Source organism: Paramormyrops kingsleyae, chromosome 8 (genome assembly GCF_048594095.1).
Source record: "Paramormyrops kingsleyae isolate MSU_618 chromosome 8, PKINGS_0.4, whole genome shotgun sequence".
Classification (NCBI taxonomy): domain Eukaryota; kingdom Metazoa; phylum Chordata; class Actinopteri; order Osteoglossiformes; family Mormyridae; genus Paramormyrops; species Paramormyrops kingsleyae.
In genome coordinates this window covers 11,765,253-11,788,419 of record NC_132804.1, presented here as the reverse complement: position 1 = coordinate 11,788,419, position 23,167 = coordinate 11,765,253, and the positions used below count along the sequence as shown (strand labels likewise).

Sequence of the window (23,167 nt, the reverse complement as noted above, 5' to 3'; positions counted from 1 at the left end):
GCAGACATTTTCAATCTCAGTGGAGACACACTTCTGAATTCCAAACTTACTCAGTTCCACCAGCAGACGGCAGAATGCTGTATCGGCTATATTTTTTTTTAAGGTTGAAATGTTTTTAAGGTAACATTAAATACAGTGGACAACGCTTATAGTGGTCATGTCTGTCTGGGTGAAATTGATCAGTATAAGCGGATGTTCATGATAACCGATTTTTTCTTTATGTCTCAGGCAGATTACCATCTAATTGACATTTGTATATTTATTACATGCATATAAGGTAATAATACAGACAGCGTTGCTATTCACCAAGTTTTATTGACTTTAAAAAAAAATACAGTACAGCTGTTTCAAACGCTTTTCAAATTACAGTATTGTACATGTATTAAATTACTGAACTGTGTATAATTCAAATATGCTATAATACAGTATACTACTGTACATAAAATACAGCTTATTGTAGTTTCGCTGCTGCATCTTGTTGGCTTGTTTTTGTCAGTTTATCATAAACTTCGAGTCTATATTTGTCATTCAGAGAATATGACTTTCTTTCTCCCATCACATTTTCTGTGAAGGCAGCATTAGCCTCAGGTAGCCTAGCTAGCTAGACGCAGATGGGTTACCACAAGGCAAAGCAGGGCTATCAAGGTAAAGATAAAAAAAAAATGTATTACCGTCGTATTGTATGTTGTCATCTATTAAAAACCTAAAAATGAGCACCGTAAGTGGACTACTTGATTACTATAAGTGAATTATTTAAACATTATTTGTACAGGACTGATTCTGTCCCAATTTTTTTGATCCATATAAATGGTTGATCACTATAACTGATATGTAGAAGAGGTTTCCACTGAATTGGATTCCATCCACTTATGCTGCACTCAGGCTAAGAAACACAGGGAAACGTGACAAGAAATAAAGAGCAGTGTTCGAATAAACAATCAACATTTACTGGATTCTTGTATATATTTGCAAAAACTTTGATCTGAAAATGGACTGAAAACAGAGGATGGATGAATGGATGGATGATGGAATGAAGCACTGCCTTCGCGATTTGAATCTGGGAAGAGATGGATGGATGGATGGGTGAAATTAATCAGATTTTTAGTCTTTTCTAAGCAAACCCTTCTTGAGATCAGTTTCCTGTATAAAATGAAATCATTGCCAATTTCACAATATTGATATATTTGTAAACATAGGTAGAATTAAAAATTGATCATCATATGTACATTTGTTATTTTTTTATGTACTAACCTCTTATTGTAGTGTCCATCCGTAGAGGTCGTCCCAAGCTGGTTTCACACTCTAAATTTCACATGGAATAATTCAGGAGAAGCACTGCTGCTGGTAACTGGTAGCCTGCAGATGTCAGACCACCTGAAGCCTTGAGCAAGACCCTCAACCCCCAGCTCCCTGGGCGCTGCTACAGGTGGCTGCCCTTCGTGGACAGCCACCTGGAATTTTAATGCAGGACCTCAGATTGGTATGCCTTAAATGAAATAGTTGCTTTGAACAAAAGATTAATAGAAATACCTTAGGGATAGGCAGTGACATGTCATAGAAGACATCAAATGTGGTTGAGTACTAAGAGCAGATGGAACATTTTAGAGAAATTCCCAACTGACCAGAGAAGAGGTCTGATGTGGGAGAAAAGCCAGATGGAATTGTGGAGAAGGTGGAAATGACAAAGAAAGCACTTTTTCAAAATGCAAAGAGATCAAGGGAAAAGGGATTCTGATAAACGTGAATGGAAAACAAACTCACCTACAATCATACTGTCATCATTCTCAAGGTATTTGCCCCACATACTGTCATCATTCTTCCTCAATTCTGAAAAAAAGACATGTCAATAAAACCAGAACTGGTGAAAGGAAGTCCAACAAGCAACTCGTCTCAGTACCTGAGTTTAAAGTCCACCGTAGGGGGCGCTGTCCTGCCATGTTGTAGGCAACGATTAATCTCAGAGTGCAGTCTGTCCAACGGGAAACGGAGAAACTCCTGTGCATCCTCCTGACTGAGAAACAAGAACAGCCAATTTCCTCTTGCTAAGGTTCATGTTATGCTTCTAAGAATTAGACTCCATGACAGTTTTTAAGCTAAGGGCTTGATTAGTTGTTAGCATGAATGAGAACAGGCAAAATTAGTGATGGCCAAATGAAGTTTCATGAACCATTTGCTGTATTTTTTGATCCACTAGATGGTGCTCTCTATTCAAAAAAAGGGCTCAACATATGCCCCAATGCAAACCAAGGGCACCATCTTGTAGGGTCAAAAAATACAAAAAAATGTTTAAGAGGCTTCATTTGGCCATCACTAGGCAGAATCCATTTACAACAGCTAACTGAACATCATAACCCTTAGGTCTGTTGCATATGGACACAGAGAGTTAAATGACGTCCCATGAAATTCAAGCACTCACCTGTTGCAATGGAAGTTAGGCACATATTTCTTGAAGACTGTGTAAAATCTGCTTGGATCTAAGGCTGTGTCCCCCTGAGTGAAGACCTGAGTGAATGCTTTGATACAGGAATGGGTATGCAGAGTCAATTAGTGTGGCGGGTTGGGGGGGGGGGTCATGTGATTTTCAAGAGGTTTTGAGAACAACATGACACAATGGGGAAGAACTTACCTATCGTTAGTTGCGGTTCTTTGGTGGAAGCCATTTCCTGAACAAAGGCCTTGGTTAAGCAGCAGTCTCTCATACTGTGTGTGTGAGACAAACACTGAATTATAGAGTTGAGGTAACACTGCAGGGAGACAAAGAGAGACAGTGAAGAAAGTAGAGATCCAGAGCAGCCAAGAAAAATAATAATAAAAAAAAAACTACTACAAATACTAAGGAGGGACAAGGGATATGGTCTATTGCAGTGTTTCTCAATTCGGTCCTCCCGGTACGGAGCTGAGAGGGAGCAAAAATTGCAGGCAGCTCGATGGGAGCAAAAACATGGACCGACTATGGGTCCCCGAGGACCGTGTGGAGGCTGAGAGATATAAGCCATACTGTGTTTCCCACATTACGGAGCCCAACACGTCCAGTGCCAAGTCCAAAGCCCGCATCTCCCTGCAAACGAGGAGATACAGTTAGTGCTGACCCTAAAATGAAAACAAACCATAAAACCAAGCATATTCGTTTAGGTTTTTCATTTAATTCTACGGGAGGTACAGGGTCCTTCCTCCTGCTCTGTTTACAATGAGTTCTCAGTCTCCCAATTTAGACCACAGATCTTATTAGCTGGTTCCAAGAGGCAGAGCCAGACATCATATTAACACCAGTGAAGAGCTATAAGCTGGAGAGAGGTAACGAGTAGGGTTGCAAAGGGCTGGAGAATTTCTGGAAATTTTCCTGAAACTTTCCGTTCCATGGGAAGTTAAGCTGGGGAATTTTGGAAATATTCCACATTAGAAACTTTCCATGGGAATTAACGGGAAAGTATGGGAATTAACAAGAATATTCCTAGAATTTTGCAACCCTAGTAATGAGTGTCTGAAAACACCTGCCTGTCCTGAGGATTTAAAGGCAGCATTCACTTTTCAGGAAGTCAGATACCTTAAAATACTGCAACTTGCTAGAGCTTCCTAGGAACTTGGTGCTATTTCAAATAAATGTTTACAGTGTAACTCAATAACTGAGCAACTTAGACCTGAACACCTATCTCAGCTCCTGGGTGTTGAATTTTCTTACCAGTAGACCAAAGAGTGTCAGGATTATAACGCACTCCATGCTCTTCATTCTTCTCACCCCTTGATTGTACCCTCATGCACCTATCAAATACCATTAGGTACCCTTCCACCAAAGTTAAGGAACCTAGCTCTGAGTTCTGAGTTCCTAGTTCTGAGTTCCTGGGCCATCTTGACTCAGGATGTGTTTCCTAAAAGCTCACATTGGCCACTTACATAGTTGGACCCATTCAGTTACATGTATCCAACTAAGATGCTAACATAGTTAGCAGCTATGCTTTTAGGAAACACACCCTGGGAACCACTGTAGTTCCTGTCCACTTTTTTGTATTGCTTTCCCACTGTCTGTTTATACTTTATATTTAATAACTTTACCTTGGGTATAGTTCCACTTTGTATATAGTGACTTACACATACGCTGCTATCCCCATCCACTGCACTTTATTTGGAATTACCCGTTTTACTGTCTTAAATTAATGTTTTTCTATGTTCCATTCCTATTATGATTGTTTTACAATTGCTGCAGAAGAAATTACAACACAATTTTATTGTACTGAAGTACAAAGACAATGAAGCTCATATAAGTCTTACTTTTTGTATAAATTAAAAGATTTTATAGCAGACCTTTGAGGCAAAAATTTTGGTAACACTTTACTTGGGGGAGCCCAAGTAACTTAGTGACTCAATCACTACTCAAGTACAAGTCATGTACACATATAGTAACTTCGGGAAAAACATGAACCCTACTGACTGTTTAATGATGATTAAACATGGGATCAGCACATGACTAACACTTAGTTTCTGGTTAATTAATACATTAAGTAAGAATGTACTACTCCATTATTTATGCCGCCTCAAGTAAAGTGCTACCGAAATTTCTTTCATACAACACAATGTGAGCTGTGAGTTCTAAGCAGATTAGAAGCTCCAGGCAGTGAGGGTTACAGTAACTCTGCATGGGGTACTGTAGTACCTGTTTGTCTGCAACCAGCAGGAGCCCCATGAGGGAAGTGTAGAACACAGATTTGGAGATGTCCACCTCCTCCTGCAGGTGACTGTGGGTGACCAAGGAATGACAGAAGGCCTGCCATCAGTTCTCCATGGCAGTGATGCCAGTCCCCTGACATAACCTTCTTCTTTCAACCTGGAACGTTTATGATAGTCAGTGCCATAATCCCTCAAACCGTGGGAAAGCCCCAACTATCTTATCTTCTCTCCTGATAGGAGTCAAGGAGGAGATAAACTTGATTATCTCTCATTAACATGTTTAACATACCAAATCCCTGTCAAGCTTTAAAAAGATACCTCAGATGTTTTACCAGTGGATCGATGAAATGTCAATTTCTTTGTAACAAAGAAACACAAATTTTGAAAAAATCAGGTTTTACCAGGTCAGCCAATTGCGATTGAGACATCAGAATATGATGCAGTGTGCTGTTAGTTTCGGTCATTTCTTTTATATTTAAGAAACAGAACATAAATACACATGCATACTAGGACACAATGCTATGGTGAAATTTTCAGCTGAAATGGAATCCCTACCTTGAGGTGAGGTGACTGTAGTACCGCAGGTCAATGTGAAGGTCAGTGTATTATACGGGTTTAAAACATGCTCTGGCTTTCTCTGTCCTATTGCAAATTAAGTAATAAAACCGGAATGCAGCGGCAGCTTTTGATATGCTGTTAAATATCTCTTCACCTGAGCTTCTGCAGCTGTCTTCTCCCCTCTTGCCTGTCAGTCTTCGGCAGGAAGGTAAATCCCCTAACCCCCTGCTCTCCCTGTCTGTACTTAGCCACCTTCGGATAATTTGGGAAACGAGTGCCTGTTCGGATTCATTGTACATGTGTCAATTTCCTATATTTATATTTTATGTTATTACATTAATTGCAATATTTACACAAATTCTTATGCTAGATTCCCATTTTCCATAGTCTTTGGGGTGCTGTTCTCCCATAAACTCCTCCGGACAGTCACAGTGTTTGGCTTGCACAAATGTACATCTGACAAAGTCTGTCTTGCAGATCTCCCCTGAATACTGTTGGAGAAGGATGCACCCACTAGTTAAGATCACCGGACTGACTTTTTGTTTGCCAGACTGGGATGAGTCGTTACCCCCCTTTCTCCTATCCGGTTGCCCATTCCTGTTACCTGCTAAAATCTTCATTCAGACCTGACCACTATAATGTTTTCTGAAAGGTTTTCAAACCATAAACTGCTCACTTTGTAAGTTACGCAGGTGATTTAGTTTTGCATCTTCCTCCAACTATTTATCCTTGTTAGGACTGTAGGGAGATAATTTATATTATGGTTTAGAAGCCATATACACATATATACAGTAACTGACCTAACTAAACCAGTGGTTGGCAACACATCAACTGCGATATAAGACTTACTGGAAATTTAGTTTTACCATCAGTACCACTGCCAAGTCACCCCCACCCTGTTGATATAATCTTGTTCACATACACCCCTAGATTATTTTCTTTGAAGTAGTACAGAAATAGCTCTCACTGAAAATAAGGAGGGAGACCCTTGAACCATAATACTGAAGACAGCTGTTTTCTCAGCAGGAAAATCTCTTTAACGTTTAATCCCTAAAGTCATCGAACATCTATTAACGTGTGACCGCGCAACCAGACGGAATACCTTTCGTAAAGGCAATTTAGGAAGACCACACAAATTCGTTACACCTGCAGAGACGTGATTTCCCCACATAAGATTACAAAAGTTTATTCAACAATGTAACAGGGCAGGTTAAATACAAATCACATGACCATACTTATCAGCAATGTTAACTTCCGCCCCTCACACACATACACACACCAAAAATACACTCAATACAAGCCAGTTAGACCATTAAAATAAAACGGAACACGGAAGAACACCGAGGAGCAGGACTGGGCCTCACCACGGCTGGCTGGAAAGAACACCTCCCAGACACTACACGCCACTCGTGAACACACCCCTCTAGCGGAAACCAGTGCAACAAGGAAACCCTCCACCTCCTACAACTCAGCCTGCTGCCCACTTCAACCGCGCTGCTTCGGTACGATACAAAAAAAAAAAAAACATACTTAAAAGAAGAAAAAAAAACTGCCCCACCGCCTACACGCGACAGAAGGGGCAATATAAACGTGATCGCGGTCCTCCCGATTGCACATTCGGAAGAGCCGCCAAACGAAGAAAGGATACTTTAAATGTAGACAAAGCAGCAGAATCGCCAGGGATTGCAAGATGGAAACCAAGGGAGCAACAATCACTTGCGCTGCCATATGCAGCCGAATCAATACGCTGAAACCACTGCCCTGAAAGCAGAAGGAAGGGGACACTTAAGCTTCACGAGCTTGCTCACTCAGCAAACACCGATACCGCAAAACGGCGGCACACAGCGACCGATATACCACCAATGTGGCACAAGCTGGGTGTGCTTAGTGTCGGACATAATTGCCTTTGCCCACCCGTGTGGAAACTGAACTTCCCGGTACCACGTACACGTCCGCAAAACGTGTCTCCTGAACGAGTTCTCCCCCGCTCTTATATGACATCACCTATCTCCGCCCCCAATCTAAAATCCATCAGACCAATAAATCCTTGAAAAAAAAATTCAATTAGGTATACACCTTCGTATGAAAAGCAACACCCAATACTTCGACCTGTCACACATGTACACTTGTAAATACAAGTTATCGAAGTGATAGGAATTAAAAACCTCAGTGGTTCCTCTTTGGATGGGTGTTGGGGGCAGTTAAAATGCAGTTTTTTCTCATACAAAAGGAATGTTTTTCTCCCCAAAATTTCCCATAAAACCATTGACCCACCCCCGAATATTTTGTAAGGAGACGACACCATTAACAGCAAACACATATCAATTAGATAGGAAATATTTGGGAAAAGCAGCAGGGGTTTTAGAAAAGGGCAGTCAAGGGCCAGATTAGACAGTTCATCAACCCTGACCCTTGGATGTGTGGGTGGGAGCGGATGTAGAAGGAAGAAAGATACCAGGAGGAGGATCTATGGTATGAAAAGGAGGCGCCCAGGAGGGAGGCCCCAAGTGAGACCGAGTGGAGCAAAGCAGCCATAAGTGTAGATACCTCGAGAGGAAACTGCAGGGCTCCTCATGCTGCTGTGGGTGGTACATACAGCGCTGCTTTCAGCCCGGATTTCAGGTCAGAACCTCCTTCGCCGCCGTAGCTGTCTCGCCATCTTACGGGTATGTGAGCATCGTGTTTTGTTTGCTGCCGTTGCTGAGTTAGATGTGTATTCCTTCTGGGATTAACCGAGTCCGGCTGGTACCGTCCCTCCTTCACATTAGTCAATATGAGCTTCAGTCAGGACATGCAGGATCCAGGGAAACAAAGTGGGGGGAGGTAAGATAATTAAAAAGGGCCTCTGAGTGACATAATTGGATTGCTCTGGGTTAGAGGCCCAATATGATATGATTTCATGACATGTAAAATATGCAGCAGCACCCCTGTACAGCAGTATTTATACCAGCTCGTCGACATCCTAGATCAGGGTTATTCAACTCACGGTCCTCGAGGTCCGAGCACTGCTGGTTTTCCAGCCTTCCTTTACCTGTCAGTCAGGTGTGAAGCCTCTGACCAATCAGAATCAGTAATTATTAATCAACTACCTGGGAGAACTGAAAACACGGCCTGGATTTGGAATCGAGGTCCAGCGTTGAAGAACCCTGTCCTAGATTGTATATTAGCACTTCTCAGCGTCGCAGATGTCATCTCCTGACTGTAGGGGGCACTACGCCTAAGCCCCAGATGGTGGAGTGTTTCTCTGACTTCGGAGTGGAATCCGGGAGCTGCAGCTTGTTGCTCGGCCGCGTGTCCCTGGTAGACTGCTGTCTCAACCCCCGCTATGGCTTCCAGGATGATGATGGGAAGTGCCGCTCCTGCCGGTGAGGCCGGCGTTCAGAGTCGCACCGTGCTGCACCTTCGCGCCGCCTCCCCGGGTGGCGTCCATCCCCCACCTACCCCACCTCTCTCTCCTTGCACCCAGGCCCGCCTCATGGTCCGAGTGGAGCGAGTGGGGTCACTGCACCGTGTCCTGCCTGGAGGGTGTACGGCAGAGGAGACGCTTCTGCTACGGGCAGGGTGACTGCGAGGACGCGGAGGCCCTGGGGATCCTGCAGACTCAGTCTTGTGAAGACCAAGCCTGCTGCCCACGTATGGCGGCCGGTCCGACCCGTTCAGCTAACACAGCACCCCGAGGGCTTCGGGTGACGTTGGAGATTTTCAAGCTGACAGCTGCTTCAGACTTGAAATAAAGCTCCATTTGCCATTTGTACAAGTGCTTTGGGATACGTTAGTTTTCACATATCCCATCATGCTCTTCTTTGAGACACACACACACATATAGTGGTGAGCGCAAAGCTCGGGGCAGCTATTTATCCAGCACCTTTGGTGCATTCCAGGGGTTAAGGACCTTGCTCAAGGATCCAACACAGGTGTGACTACTCTGCCAAACACAGCATTCGAACCACGACTTTCCGATCCCAGGCACAAAGGCCAAACCCACTGAGCCACAGTGCACACATTAGAACATCGAGAATAAACAGGCCCACGTGAAAACGGAAACGCAAGATGTGTGTTTTTGAACAGAAGAGTCCTTTGTCTTTGATATGAAAATGTATTGTGTGAATGCCGACTACAGAAAATTTTAATAACTCCAAAATTCCTCCCATCTCACCCCACTCAGAGTCTGGGGGCTGGACAGAATGGGGCAAGTGGGGAGCCTGTTCGGTGACCTGCCAGAAAGGAAGCAGGAGCCGTAGGAGGATGTGCACCGAGCCCCCCCCAATCTGCGGGGGCAGCTGTGAGGGAGAAGATACCATGACTGAGGAATGTGACACAGGAATATGTCCAGGTCAGGAGAATCTCCAGCTGCCGGAATGCAGCAGGAAGACGCGTGTCACCAGTCCACTGACACAACATCTCATTATCACCCTGAGCTTGGTTTATGTTTCCATCTTTTCACTCTCCATCTGTGGTGGCCCTCTGCCCAATACCCAGTCCACGGAGCCTGGGCAAAGTGGAGCTCGTGGACGCACTGCAGCAGGAGCTGTCTGACACACAGCATGGCACTACCCACCCGCCACCGCACCAGGAACTGTACAAACCCAGAGCCCTCTGACAAACCCCCGGGAATGCCCTGCCCTGGCCAGGCTTTGGAAGAGCAGGACTGTAACAACCTGCCAGCTTGCCCCGGTAAGAAAGCGACAACACCTGAGATGTCAGTGCTGTAAGAACAGGAGGCAGGGTAATCAGACTTACTGAGATTCTGCTGTGTGGCTGGGTAATCAGACTGATGGCCGTGAGTCTTGGTAATCTGACTGACTGAGACTCTGCATTGGGGCAGGGTAATCAGACTGATGGCCGTGAGTCTTGGTAATCTGACTGACTGAGACTCTGCATTGGGGCAGGGTAATCAGACTGATGGCCGTGAGTCTTGGTAATCTGACTGACTGAGACTCTGCATTGGGGCAGGGTAATCAGACTGATGGCCGTGAGTCTTGGTAATCTGACTGACTGAGACTCTGCATTGGGGCAGGGTAATCAGACTGATGGCCGTGAGTCTTGGTAATCTGACTGACTGAGACTCTGCATTGGGGCAGGGTAATCAGACTGATGGCCGTGAGTCTTGGTAATCTGACTGACTGAGACTCTGCATTGGGGCAGGGTAATCAGACTGATGGCCGTGAGTCTTGGTAATCTGACTGACTGAGACTCTGCATTGGGGCAGGGTAATCAGACTGATGGCCGTGAGTCTTGGTAATCTGACTGACTGAGACTCTGCATTGGGGCAGGGTAATCAGACTGATGGCCGTGAGTCTTGGTAATCAGACTGACTGAGACTCTGCATTGGGGCAGGGTAATCAGACTGATGGCCGTGAGTCTTGGTAATCAGACTGACTGAGACTCTGCATTGGGGCAGGGTAATCAGACTTGCTGACTGCTGTGAGGCAGGGTAATCAGACTGATGGCTGTGAGGCTCAGTAATCAGACTGACTTAGACTTGCATTGAGGATGGGTAATCAAACTGATTGACTACTGTGAGGCTGGGTAATCAGACTGATGACTGTGAGGCTCAGTAATCAGACTGACTTAGACTTGCATTGAGGATGGGTAATCAAACTGATTGACTACTGTGAGGCTGGGTAATCAGACTGATGGCTGTGAGGCTCAGTAATCAGACTGACTTAGACTTGCATTGAGGATGGGTAATCAAACTGATTGACTACTGTGAGGCTGGGTAATCAGACTTATTGTCTGAGACTCTGCTATGAGGCTAGGTAATCAGACTGACTAACTGCTGTGAGGCCGGGTAATCAGACTGACTAACTGCTGTGAGGCCGGGTAATCAGACTGACTAACTGCTGTGAGGCCGGGTAATCAGACTGACTAACTGCTGTGAGGCCGGGTAATCAGACTGACTAACTGCTGTGAGGCCGGGTAATCAGACTGACTAACTGCTGTGAGGCCGGGTAATCAGACTGACTAACTGCTGTGAGGCCGGGTAATCAGACTGACTAACTGCTGTGAGGCCGGGTAATCAGACTGACTAACTGCTGTGAGGCCGGGTAATCAGACTGACTAACTGCTGTGAGGCCGGGTAATCAGACTGACTAACTGCTGTGAGGCCGGGTAATCAGACTGACTAACTGCTGTGAGGCCGGGTAATCAGACTGACTAACTGCTGTGAGGCCGGGTAATCAGACTGACTAACTGCTGTGAGGCCGGGTAATCAGACTGACTGACTGAGGCTAACTGTGCTGCCACCCTGCGTAAAATGCACTCCTCCTCCCCCAGTGGATGGCGGCTGGACTCTGTGGAGCATGTTCTCTGAGTGTTCTGTGACCTGTGGTGTGGGGCAGAGAGTGAGATTACGGCAGTGCACTTCCCCGCCTCCCCAGTATGGGGGTCAGGACTGCCCTGGAGATTCTGTCGCAAGAGAGCTCTGTAACACACGTAAGCACTGCCCAGGTGAGTTCCCAAAAGCAATACTCGCTGCAGAGCCCTTCACCGCAGTGCCACTATAAGCATCTGAATGCAACTTTACTGCAGAGCCCTTCACTGGAATGACGTAAGCAGCTGAAAATAACTTGACTGTGGAGCTGTTCACTGGAATGAAGCTGTAAGCAGCTGAAAGTAACTTTATTGCAGAGCTCTTCACCTGAGTGAAGCCGGAAGCTGAATGTAACACCACTGTAGAACTTTTATATATATTTTCATATTTACTTTTAGGAAACACTCATTTTTTTACAATTATATAACTGTACAAATACTTTCATTTTAGATTTGTTCCACTGTTTCCATTTTTGGTTTGGGAATGCCCTTTAAATTTGCCCCTGGATTGTGCTGGAATGTGGTGTTGAATGGAGATGCAGAAAGCCTAACTGTCCCTCTCTCTCTCTCAGTGGACGGCCTGTGGTCAGCGTGGGCACCCTGGAGCAAATGTGCAAGACACAGTAGAAACATCACCTGTAAGACATATGCGGGCAGTCAGATGCGGGAGCGGAGCTGCAAGTTCACAGCCTGGGAAGGGAAATCCTGTCCCGAAAATCCGGGAATATCGGAGACCCGGATCTGCTATGACATCAGCAACTGCAAGAGTGAGTCACTCATGTCCCTGACGTGAGAAGCGATGGCTGCTTTGCCGTGTGTCATCTTCATGGCACGCAGGGTTGGATCCCTAGCCAAGAGATCCTGCTGTTTAAATATGAATATATATACAGTTAATGTGAGACATGACTGTAATGGTCACACAGGTGAGACTGGCTTGGTGAGAAGGAAGCAGGAAGCCAGCAGGAAGTCCCGCCCCTCACTTCCTTTCTGTTAGTGGCCTCACACTGAGTCTGCTCCTGCATGTCTTTCAGTGAATGGCAAGTGGGATGAGTGGAGCGAATGGGGTCTCTGCAAGCCCAGCTGTGGACCTGGAGCTCAGAAAACCAGAATGCGAACATGTCAACCAGACGTGTCTATGTACATGTATGAGTAGTCGGCCTGCACTCTAAGGATAGTCAGACCTCCAATTTTGTCCTTTCTGACATGTTATTAATCTCTGCCTCTCTCTCCTGCAGGATGCTGGTGGGATCAAAGCGGGAGCAGGCCTACTTCTCCGGGAAGCCTTTGGAGTCATGCCCTAAGCTAGATGAGAAGGTCCAGACTCAGGCCTGCCTTCATGTCCCCAGCTGCATGGAATCTTAAGGGGTGAAAATGTCAGCGAGTAACCCTCGCTACCTCGATACTACCTATGGCAACACGTACAAACTCTAATCTAAAACGCGTGGTACATTGTTTATTAATAGAATACTCACTCATATTCACAAACCATATTACTTCAATTTACAGTAATATTATTTTTAATAGAAATTAGCTGAAAATGGCATATTAGATTACAATACTGTTATATAGTGCTGGACAGTTCATTCTTTCCATTTCAAACTTCCATGAGAGAAACAATTACATGATGGGTCTAACCATGAAATAACATTCTTACATGCTAACATGCTGTCATTGTTGCCTTGAACACATGCTGATTTTTTGTATTATGATTCCCTGTTGGTAAAATCCCCCAGAGCAATTAGATATCCCAGAGCTCTCTGAATAATAAAGTGACTATATGTACTCGTGTGGCTCATACTTGCTTTGCTGAGTACATAGGTTGTTCAATACACTCACAAAAAACTGATGGCATCTGCAGTCGTAATTCCTTCTTCCGTGTTCACAAATGTATACACATAAAAAAAACTATGTGAACGAACAGCTACACTATTCACTGTGTACTACAGATGCACTGTATAATAATAATCAGTACTTTATTAATCTATTAATTTATTATATTTATTCATTATATATTTATTAAACTGTCTTTACACCTCCCTCAACTTGCTCTTTGCAGAGTAAGCTGTCCTGTAGCAGTGCCCAGGGAGCTGGGGATTAAGGGCCTTGCTGAAGGACCCACAGAAATGCTGAGGCCGGGTTTGAACTGGCAACCTTGTGATTACAAGCCCACAGGCTTAGCCCACTGAGCCACACATGTCCCCTTCCATATACCTCCTGATATTTTCATGACAGGAAATTTATAAATACTATGTGAACTGAGAGATGGAACACCCAGAGACCAAAGCAGAAAGACACAGACCACTTTGACATTTATGGGGGCGGTACCACTATATAATAAGGTTACCCTTATAAAGGGATTATAAATAGTTGATAGGAAGGTTATTAATTAAGTTGTAACACTTTATAAATCATTACTAGACAATTATAAACAAGTTATACCACAGATTTCTCTTATTAATGAGATACTACCATTTATAAGTGGCAACGGGAGCCTTATTGTAAAGTGGGACCCGGGGACTCAGATGCAGACTAGCCATTGGGAAGTTCAGAAATGTTCTTTTCTAAGGGCCACCAACCATGGCATTATATACTCTGTGTCCTAGTGGTGCCCAGTCAGTTGGCCAATCTTGGTGAGATTCCAAGGCGATCGTAGGAGATGATTCATGGATAATGCTTAATTTCATTGGTGGCCAAACGGTTGATAGCCACTGGCTAAATATACCAAGGGGGACCCAACACCCTCCCCGTCCTGTTCTGCAGCAAAATATATGAAGGGGAACTACAGTCCACCCCTGGGGAGACTCAGCCATCATTAGGGCTGTCACTACAAATCTGAAGAACATCACGCCACCGGCCACACCAAGGACGTCACACGGCACCACGGGGTCATACCACCATGTACGAAATGTGTAGCCCCCCTAAATAGGATCTCGAACCGCATATGCTTCTCCGAATTGCCAGTTTGGTTGTGGCATTAGTTATAATTAGCAGGCTAACAGCATGTGATGAACAGCTGCTGACAGGTAACATGGCTGATACTTCCTGTGAAGATCTGAAACCATAACGCAATGTCATCAGTAACATTCGGGGGTCATCATACAGACGTTGCCACAGCACAGGCTTTGTGCTTCTGTGTGGTCCCTGCTTCAATACACATCACACACGCAAAAACAAAATTACAGAAGTAATTCTCATAATTAAAAATATGAATAGCATAACTGTTTTTCCTGTTACCCTGACTGGCTCCACAAAAGTACCAAGAAGTTTTGTTTTCTTCCTCAAAAATAAAATAAAATAAAAAAAAAATAAACGGACTTAAACATTTCAGTTTACCTCTTTCTAATGGAACAGGGATCGTGGTGTTCACAATGAGGACTGTCTTTTCAAATTCTTTTAAGAGAACAGAAAAAACATCAGTTTTAAGATGAACGGAAGGCAAAGACAATGAAAAACAGAAAAAGATAAAAGGCATGACAGTTCTGACAGTGAAAAATGAAACATGCCGCCAAGAACAGGGGGAGGCCTAACAGCACTGTGAGGGTAATGATGTCTACGTGTCTGTCATCTCAACATCAGAGTTCAGGCTAAGCTCAGCAATGTGACACAGGCCGGGGTCAGCTGACGACTGCCGTAGCGTTTCAGACTGGCTGTCACGTGATTGGACGATTGCCTGCCGCAGACAGGAGATCCACTGCTGCTTGTTGAAGGAGTCATTGGCCTGCAGACTGTGAGACAGGACTTTAGAGCGCCCTCTGCTGCTCACCCTGAAGCAGTTCTTGACTGGGAAAGGAAATGAGAATAACGAAACAAACAGAGAGAGGAGCTGTTAAGTACATAAAAGGCACTGGAATGTAAAAACCTGATAGCCAGTCCAGTGATGTGAGGTGGAACAGAGGGAACTGCTCTCATAAGTGTACTTAACTGTGGTTTTTGGCTAAACCCACTCCAGCTACACGGAGCTAAACCATGGATCGCCCCCCCTTTGCCACCATATGCTAAATTTCTCATTACCAGAGTTGAAAGCGCCTCTGAAGGAGCTCCCTCCAGTCCCTTCGCCGTCAGGCAGGTCCTCCAAAAGCAGGTGGGCAGCGGGCAGCGGCTGGCGATACACCTGAAACTGGACCAGACCCTCCCGCTCTGGACACACAGGGCGCGTCAGTACTAGGGCCAGCTCAAACAGGAAGACGTACAGCTTCTGTGGATGACAGCGTCTCTGTGGTGAGGTTCACTGGGACAAGTGAAGGAGATTCATAGGTAGAAGTGGAGAAGAATATGTGGCCTTAATAGGCTGTATCTGGTGTTTGGTGTCCATTAATATTCCGAGCTGTTTGTTCTTGCTCTTACATGTTCTGTACTGTTTTTACATTCTCTTACATGTTCTGAGCTGTATGTTCTTGCTCTTACATGTTCTGTACTGGTCTTACATTCCCTTACATTGTCTGAGCTGTTTGTTCTTGCTCTTACATGTTCTGTACTGTTCTTATATTCTCTTACATGTTCTGTTCTGTTTGTACCTGTTCTTACATTGGCTGAGGTGTTTGTTCTTGCTCTTACACGTTCTGTCCTGTTCTCATCTTCTGTACTGTTTTTTCATATTCTTAATTGACCTGAGGTGTTCGTACTTGCTCTTTAATGTTCTTACACAGACAATTGGATTCATACCTAATCTTTGGTGTTTCTATGTAGTCTTTTGTGTTCCAGCATATACTGTGGTGTCCTTTCATATTCTCTTGTGTTCCTACATGATGGTCTTACATGGACCTTCTGTTTTGTTTTTTTTTGTTTTTTACATGTTCTGTGGTGTTCTTGTGAGAAGTTTGATGTTCTTGTAGGGACTGCGGTGGTTTTTTAACGTGATACTTGGCATTCTTACATAGACTGTGGCGTCTCTAATGCAATATTTGATGTTCTTACATGATATGTGCTTTCCTTACTTGGCCTTTGCTGTTCTTCAGCTCCCCGTGGCAGTAAAGGAACCGGGAGTGCTGGATCTCGGGAAGTCTCTGTCCCTCCTCCATGTAGGTAAGCCCCTGCCTGTAGAACTCGCACTCCGCCTCACCCGTCTTACGATCCACCTCTGACACGATCCTCTGGAGTATATCCATCTGGAGACAGACAGACAGCACCAGATGGAGATGGGCTTAGACTTACCTCCTCTGGACTCTGCTTCAGTGTAATGTCAGAATATTGCTACCAAAGGCTGGCCTATATAGCTTATCCTGCATGATAAGCTAATTTTTTCAAATTTGTTCTTGCTCTCAGGACACAAGATACCTGCTGTCTCTACCTTGCACTCTTTGAGAAACTCCCCTTCGGAGAAAGGCTTGCTGGTCTTTGCTAATTTGAATGCCAGCACATAACTTGCCTTAGTGCTTGATTCTTGGATGGCAGTTTGTCGGATAAAGGTGTTTTGCTGAGCCTGCAAACTAGCTGCCAACCTCTGAGTGGTTGCCATCCGCTCTTGCCTTGACAGCTTGTTAGCGTAATTAGCACGCTTAGTGGAAAAGTGACGGCTGATGTTATATTCCTTTAAAACCACAACGGTTTCTTGGCAAATAAGACATACAACCTTTGATCGGAGTTCAGCGAAAAAGTATTTAGTTATCCATTCCTTATTAAACACTCGGAACTCAGTCGACTTTTCGTTTCTTTGGCTCACTCATTGTTGCAGATGGGTTCAGAGCAGGAGCAGAGTAATAACAGAGTAGCCCAGGCCAAATCCAGCCAATGTATCACTGTGCCTAATGCGCCACCTGGTGGAACGCCCGGCATTACAGGACAAAGTCGAATGAATGCAGTCATAATTATGACATGATTTGATTTGGGCAATTCTGTACCAATCTTCGGCGGGCCGGATTAAAATGACCAATGGGCTGGATGTAGCCCGCAGGCCGTAGTTTGCCTACCCCTGATCTAGTAACATAATCTATTTATTCCTATATAATGACACTTTTATCATTAACTTTGTAAATGATTGTATACCCAGTATGAACCATATATCATCATGTATAGTATATAAACTCAAATACAGTAAATGTTATAAGCTTCTGTGATGTGTGTTCCTCAAACATTTACCCATCTACTATGGTAACACCTAATGGAAATGTAGAGACTTTAAAACCAAGCATGGCTTTCCTAAAGATCTATGAAATATGAATCCTGGGGGCTATATTTCTGATTGGGCTTGGTGAAGGAGTCACACTCACTGCCTCTGGTATGGTGTCCAGGTCAGGGTGTTCAGCTGGTGTGTTCTTCTGGATCTCCTTCAGCAGGAGAGGATACTTCACCAGGCGGCTGCGGGGGAGGTCCAGGAAGTTCCAGAGGTCGAGTTTGCGACTAAAAGAGGACTCCTGGCACAGCTGTAGAAAGTGCTGCACACGACGGTCCTGCTTTTTCTGGTCCAGGAGGGCCTTGGCCCCCACCTGGTTGCAGCAGTAGGTGACATAGGCCTCCAGACAAGGAAACTATGCCAACGGACAGAGGGTTAGATGTGATGAGATGCTTCTTACAGTGAGAGGAATCGGCTGTCACTGTTCGTCTGTGGTTCTTTCAGCTGTGTGTGGCACTTACCCAGTCAAGCAATGTGGGCCCAACTTCCCCCACCGTCTTTTCTGAGCCTCTGAGGTTTTCAAGCTTAGTCAACAGATCTGCACATAAGTGAATTATGGGATACGAATGAGTAAGCTGTTAAGAACCCAGTAAGAAGTGATGCTATTGAAGAAATCCATATTTGTACCTTCATGCAAGGGGATTAGATTGTCTAAAGTTCCAAATATCTGGCCCAGTTCACTCTCTGTCATGATGTCTAGTTTCAGCATGGGCTCATAATACACCTGTAAGTACACGATAATGTATTAGTAATAATGCACTTATTTAAAGAAGAAGTGGACACAAAGTTCTTCAGGTCAGTATGTCAGGGTGGAAACCGACCTTTTTTACTAAGCTGAGGTCTTCGATGAGCTGTTTCTCTCCCTGAGTGAGCTCATAAATGACCTGTCAGAGAGGAGGAATGTTAGTGGGCTTGAGGAAAGTTTAAAGAAATGAGACAGAGGAGAACACAGGAAAATGGGGACAGCCCACCCCACAGAGACAATGATACCCCCAGAGCCCCCTCCCCAGCAGGCCCACCTCCTGCCTTTTGATCTCCCGGGCACTCAGGTCCTGGCAGAGGTTCTCCACCGTGTCGCTCCACAGCTGGCTGTTGCGCCGGCGTGGGAAGGAGCTGGCCTTTTGCCGCACCCGCACGGGGGCCATGGGCAGCGGGCGTGCCTCTGTCCGGAAGCTGATGGACCGCTAGCCAGCCATGGAGAGGGATACGTCAGGGGTTCCATGGACAAAACCGAGCATCAATATCCCCCGACAGTAAGAAGCCGGACCTGAATCCTTGGATTATGCCATTACCAGAGGTGGAAAGTTCAGGTCCAGAAAGTGAAAATCCAGTACTCTGTGACTGTGACTCTTTATACTCAACTGGTTGGTTAAAACAAAATCTTGGTTTGGACTTCTACTTTCCAAACCTGAACTTTCCATCTCTGTCCAATTCTTAGATCAGACTGACGGACCTCGGGCTGTTACCTGAATAGACTGTCCCAGCCGCTTCAATGATGGCGTTTTCACTGGTGCCATCAAACCAGCCAATCCACTTCCCTTCCCAACAGGCTTTACCCGCTTATTACTGGGCTCCTGAGGCACACGGATTTGAGGCATGCAGATTTGAGGCACACATTATAACTTCAGACAAACCAAGGGGGATGTTAAAACTTAAAATAAATTCATAATAAATACATTTCATTAGTTGTCCTGTCAGTATCCTTTTATTCTACACAAAACAGCATTATATAGGTGAGAATTCATTCTCCGGTGTCCTATAAACATGACTGAAATGACTTCTGGTCGAACATAAAAGTCTTCTATGGCCTGTCACGTTAAAATGCCAGATTCTGACTGACCTCAGCATCTTTACTGTGCTCAAGACTTCCGAGCCCATCCTCTTCTTCCTGTCATGCACAGCATGAAATGCATCATTTGACATACTTACAAAGTGTGTATGCCTTTAGGCATCAGAACATTAATTTTACCACTTGCATTAATCACCAGCATTGACAGGCTGCAAGCTCTGATAGGCTGTTTATCAAAAAATAAAATCATTTTGGTAACACTTTACCGGATTGGGCACAAACATCTGGTAATAACTCAGTGACTACTAAAGCACAGATTATGAACAAATCATGAACAAATGTAGCTGCTACTTGAGATAAAAGATGCATCATTATTCATTAATGATGAACAAACATGAAATCAGAATCACGTGTTCTTCATTACTTGTTCCTTCAGTAGTTTCTTAGTAGTTCCTTCATAAGTTCCTTCAGTAGTTCACAAAGGTTTACAGCATTAACAGATATAATAAATATAGTAACTGCTTGAGATAAAACATGCATCATGATTCATGATGATTCAATGATGAATTAACATGAGATCATTATGTAACTAATACTTAGTTTGTGGTTAATTAATACATAAGTAAGAGTGTAATACTATATTTGTGCCCCGTTAGTAGTCTTACCGTCATTGTTTAATTTCAATCTTCAACTGTATTTTATTAGCTGCACTCTGATACAGACTGATAATCTGCTGAAATGTGTAATATTGTATGTGAAAAATGTGTGACATCATAGTTCACAGAGCAGGAAGAAGCAAGAATAAAGAGTCACATTCCATTGATATCCATCACTGTACAGCACACGAGTTCCAGACCATCTCAGCTTGAACAGATCAGAAATGAAAACGATGTCTGGTGTAAGCAGTAGCATAAGAAAACTAAAAACTGTGACAACGATGGAATGGACAACAGAGCTGAAGATGAGGAACTTTGTAGATCGATCATTGTTATGGTTTAAAAGTAATATAGTAATGAAAATAATGCTTGTGTCCATAACACAGCTTCTGAATGTCAGGTAAGCAGGGGCATTTCTGAGCGGAGCAGTGGCTGAAGATAAAGAGCCGTGATGCATATAAACATGGCATATCATGGCCCGTCAGGCCCGGTCCCCTGCTGTCACGGCTGCTGAATTTATCATCTCACAACTGCTTGCAGCAGAGCAGGCATGACAGAGAGGAAGAGCAAAAACGGGTGTGGGGTGTCGCTTCTCTAAAGAGCTCAGATTTCCTGCCTGAACTCAGGCTCTTGTGAATAACAGGTTGATCCGCCTTTTCTCTGCCTTGAAGGTATTTGTTTTCCTGATTAGCCGACTTTGGCTACAGGCTACATCATGTAAATAACATGTAACCTACAATATGTTTCCTGAGCAAAAGCCACTCGAGTTTCCTGGAGAACATATTTTCAGAAGTGAAACGACAACTCAATCGATTGTCAGGCTGAGCGTTCACAGCTAGAGCAGAGGTGGGTGGCCCTGACACAATTTCCGCTGCACACATACAGGCAGGCGCACACACACACACACACACACACACACACACACACACACACACACACACACACTTAAACACGTTCCAATACAGCTTGACAGAAATACTCTCATTCCAAGTAAATGAACTTTGTGTAAGAACAGAACTTAGACCTATGGACTACGTACAAACATGGGAACATGTCAGTACACCAGATCAGACTTCTACCACCTTCCTAAGAACACATCATCAATGTGCACAGTTCATTAAAATGCATGCAGACCCGCCCCCCCCCCCCCCCCCCCCCCAAACTGTGCCCTCCTCAGTCTGGCTAGGCAGATAAAATCTTAGTGTATGTATCTACAGTGCTGTCAATACCATTTTCCATTTTCCGGTGTCTTGCAAATGCTGCAATACTGAATTCAGTGTAACGGACCAAAAGTCTTTTAAGTCTGGATTTCTGCACGTGGTATAACCCAGAAATCCGTTTGAAGATCCGTTCGAATGATAGCAAACTGAAAGATTTACTATGAATTTTGGCTATAGGTTAGTAGGTTAGCAGGAAGTCACATGCCATAGAATGATCATTATTAAGGCTCATATAGAGTCTCTGAAATATGTCTCTGTCCCTGAAGTACGTTTTTCATTGCAAAAAAAATTAACGGTTTCACTGAGTTTCAGAACACCATTCAGGGATGACAGTTATTTAGAAACCACAAACAGGCTAGTAAGCAAAGCAATTAATGAAATGGGGGGGCTGCTTTCGGGTATAGTTTGGCGGCTGCGGGTGAGACGGGAATTGCGCTCTGACAGACAGACAGACAGGCCGTTCACCTTGTCCTCTGTGGTCGCTGTCATAATCTCAGGCCCGGTGCCCTGCTTTCTCTTCTTCTACAGGCCCCAGACAGACAGAAGAAACACAAACTGCAGTTTAAACCCCAGTCCCACCGCCTGCCAACCCCCCCCAGGAATGCCATTTCAGAGCCGCCAGTCATGCAAGTCCCTGCTTACCCCCGCGTAGTCCGACAGGTTGGCGCAGGTGGAGAGTCTCTCTCGCTGCACCGGAGACCTGAAAGGAGCAGTAGTCAGAGTGGACAACAGCAGCCTTCAGAACCTGCACACTGGGCTGGGGGTCTTAAAGGGGCCCCCCTGTTCATCTGGGCTAGCACACGTTTAAAAGGTGGAATGACACGTGTACAGTGTGAAAGTCACACTTCAGAGGGAATCCTGTCTACAGCATTGCCTCACAAATATTTTAAAAATTTGAATTGAAATTCCAAGCTTCAGAGTAGCATCCAGCTTAAATTGTAACTATCATGGGACTAATCAGTGGCAATGTCCAGCCGACTAATATGACCCGAACCATAACCCAAAGCCTGAGTAAGCTCCTTCAACAAACTGCTTCCTTAGATTCTTATAAGTTATAACGAAATAAAATTAACCAAACGGTCTGATGGCCCTTTAATTTGGTGCGAAGCGACAGATTTGCCAGTGTGCCATATTGAAGAGAGCAGGAAGAAATATAGGAAGAGCCAGGTCTCCGCTGGAGCGGACAGACAGACGTGGCTGTCTCCCCATGCTTGGCCATGCATAACATAGCGGGAGGGGGGGGGGGGGTTATCATCAGGAGGGAGAGAGACTCAAATCCCAAGGAAATTGACAGATAAAGTGGATGGCTCAATACCCCAGGGGGGAAATCAGGAGTGAGGCAGCAGAGGACACAGATGCGAGCGTTAAGACTGGGGGGGGGGGGGTCAGCACTTACCAGGAAAGCGATTCGGCGGTCGTCTCGTCTTTCTCCATCGCTCTGTGTCGGCCTCATCGCAGGTTCATGGCGCTGAAGGGGACGACCCCCGGAGAGGCACAAATGTTAAGGTCTCTGCCTAAATTTCTTACTCAAGAAGGGAAAATGGCAAAACTTACAGACAGATGCACATCGCCCCTCCTCCACCTCTTCCTCTCAATTGCTGCACTTACCACATCCTCTGTGTAAAAAGAAGAAAAAAAAAAGGTAACGCTTCCTGTTGTTTTGCTACTTATGGAATAGAAACCTGAACAAGATTCAGAAGTGATGGCGGATTATATGTACACAGAGTAATATCATTTAATACATCAGACCTCTGATAATTTAAAAGTTTGAATGATCAGGATGCCTGTGAGGTCCAAAAAAAGGCACTAAATTGCTTTTAAATTGCAAGTGAACGCAGGAATATTAGGGTAGATCCAAGAG

General features: G+C 44.7%; 3 protein-coding genes across 14 annotated transcripts; 1 reads left to right on the top strand and 2 right to left on the bottom strand.

Moving 5' to 3' along the window:
* Positions 1 to 295: 295 nt before the first annotated feature.
* LOC111856951 (ubiquitin carboxyl-terminal hydrolase 21-like) lies at positions 296 to 7,188 on the bottom strand. 10 transcript variants are annotated; one of them, XR_011992576.1, is made up of 8 exons: positions 5,218 to 7,188; positions 4,649 to 4,819; positions 2,627 to 3,058; positions 2,417 to 2,513; positions 1,898 to 2,011; positions 1,762 to 1,827; positions 1,252 to 1,503; positions 296 to 1,057 (listed from the first exon to the last, which is right to left on the bottom strand). XR_011992576.1 is itself a non-coding variant. In XM_072715232.1 (8 exons), exons 2-7 carry the CDS (start codon positions 4,676 to 4,678, stop codon positions 1,812 to 1,814), a joined length of 435 nt encoding a protein of 144 aa, XP_072571333.1. In that variant the 5' UTR covers positions 4,679 to 4,819; positions 5,218 to 7,188; the 3' UTR covers positions 296 to 1,057; positions 1,252 to 1,811. The 10 variants fall into 10 exon arrangements, 1 of the variants encoding a protein (XP_072571333.1); XR_011992577.1 differs by having other exon boundaries at positions 1,252 to 1,356; XR_011992584.1 differs by having other exon boundaries at positions 1,252 to 1,302.
* A 499-nt stretch (positions 7,189 to 7,687) lies between these two features.
* LOC111857056 (properdin) lies at positions 7,688 to 13,314 on the top strand. 2 transcript variants are annotated; one of them, XM_023837532.1, is made up of 9 exons: positions 7,688 to 7,842; positions 8,426 to 8,585; positions 8,687 to 8,853; positions 9,386 to 9,553; positions 9,700 to 9,894; positions 11,497 to 11,670; positions 12,105 to 12,299; positions 12,564 to 12,675; positions 12,768 to 13,314. In XM_023837532.1, exons 1-9 carry the CDS (start codon positions 7,794 to 7,796, stop codon positions 12,892 to 12,894), a joined length of 1,347 nt encoding a protein of 448 aa, XP_023693300.1. In that variant the 5' UTR covers positions 7,688 to 7,793; the 3' UTR covers positions 12,895 to 13,314. The 2 variants fall into 2 exon arrangements, with proteins under 2 accessions (XP_023693300.1, XP_023693301.1); XM_023837533.1 differs by lacking the exon at positions 11,497 to 11,670.
* arhgef3l (Rho guanine nucleotide exchange factor (GEF) 3, like) lies at positions 12,971 to 22,915 on the bottom strand. Of its 2 annotated transcripts, XM_023837531.2 has the most exons (14): positions 22,861 to 22,915; positions 22,703 to 22,774; positions 21,949 to 22,006; positions 21,772 to 21,828; positions 19,482 to 19,529; positions 19,108 to 19,215; positions 18,661 to 18,825; positions 18,463 to 18,525; positions 18,269 to 18,365; positions 18,103 to 18,179; positions 17,739 to 17,996; positions 16,467 to 16,637; positions 15,544 to 15,727; positions 12,971 to 15,312 (listed from the first exon to the last, which is right to left on the bottom strand). In XM_023837531.2, the coding sequence occupies exons 2-14, from the start codon at positions 22,738 to 22,740 to the stop codon at positions 15,083 to 15,085; spliced, it is 1,554 nt and encodes a 517-aa protein (XP_023693299.1). In that variant the 5' UTR covers positions 22,741 to 22,774; positions 22,861 to 22,915; the 3' UTR covers positions 12,971 to 15,082. The 2 variants fall into 2 exon arrangements, with proteins under 2 accessions (XP_023693299.1, XP_072571331.1); XM_072715230.1 differs by lacking the exon at positions 22,861 to 22,915 and having other exon boundaries at positions 22,703 to 22,850.
* Between the last annotated feature and the right edge of the window lie 252 nt (positions 22,916 to 23,167).

What these genes read in the sequence shown, in the direction of transcription:
- LOC111856951 (XM_072715232.1), bottom strand. Translation starts at nt 4,678, where the DNA reads ATGGGGCTCCTGCTGGTTGCAGACAAACAG. An exon ending in TGCTGGTTGCAGACAAACAG is followed by an intron (nt 3,059 to 4,648) that starts GTACTACAGTAC and finishes CCTCGTTTGCAG; the next exon opens with GGAGATGCGGGCTTTGGACT. An exon ending in TCCGTAATGTGGGAAACACA is followed by an intron (nt 2,745 to 2,998) that starts GTATGGCTTATA and finishes GTCTCCCTGCAG; the next exon opens with TGTTACCTCAACTCTATAAT.
- LOC111857056 (XM_023837532.1), top strand. Translation starts at nt 7,794, where the DNA reads ATGCTGCTGTGGGTGGTACATACAGCGCTGCTTTCAGCCCGGATTTCA. An exon ending in TGACACAGGAATATGTCCAG is followed by an intron (nt 9,554 to 9,699) that starts GTCAGGAGAATC and finishes CCCAATACCCAG; the next exon opens with TCCACGGAGCCTGGGCAAAG. An exon ending in CAACCTGCCAGCTTGCCCCG is followed by an intron (nt 9,895 to 11,496) that starts GTAAGAAAGCGA and finishes CTCCTCCCCCAG; the next exon opens with TGGATGGCGGCTGGACTCTG.
- arhgef3l (XM_023837531.2), bottom strand. Translation starts at nt 22,740, where the DNA reads ATGGAGAAAGACGAGACGACCGCCGAATCGCTTTCCTG. An exon ending in CAGCGACCACAGAGGACAAG is followed by an intron (nt 19,530 to 21,771) that starts GTGAACGGCCTG and finishes TGTGCATGACAG; the next exon opens with GAAGAAGAGGATGGGCTCGG. An exon ending in GGCCCACATTGCTTGACTGG is followed by an intron (nt 17,997 to 18,102) that starts GTAAGTGCCACA and finishes CCGTTGGCATAG; the next exon opens with TTTCCTTGTCTGGAGGCCTA.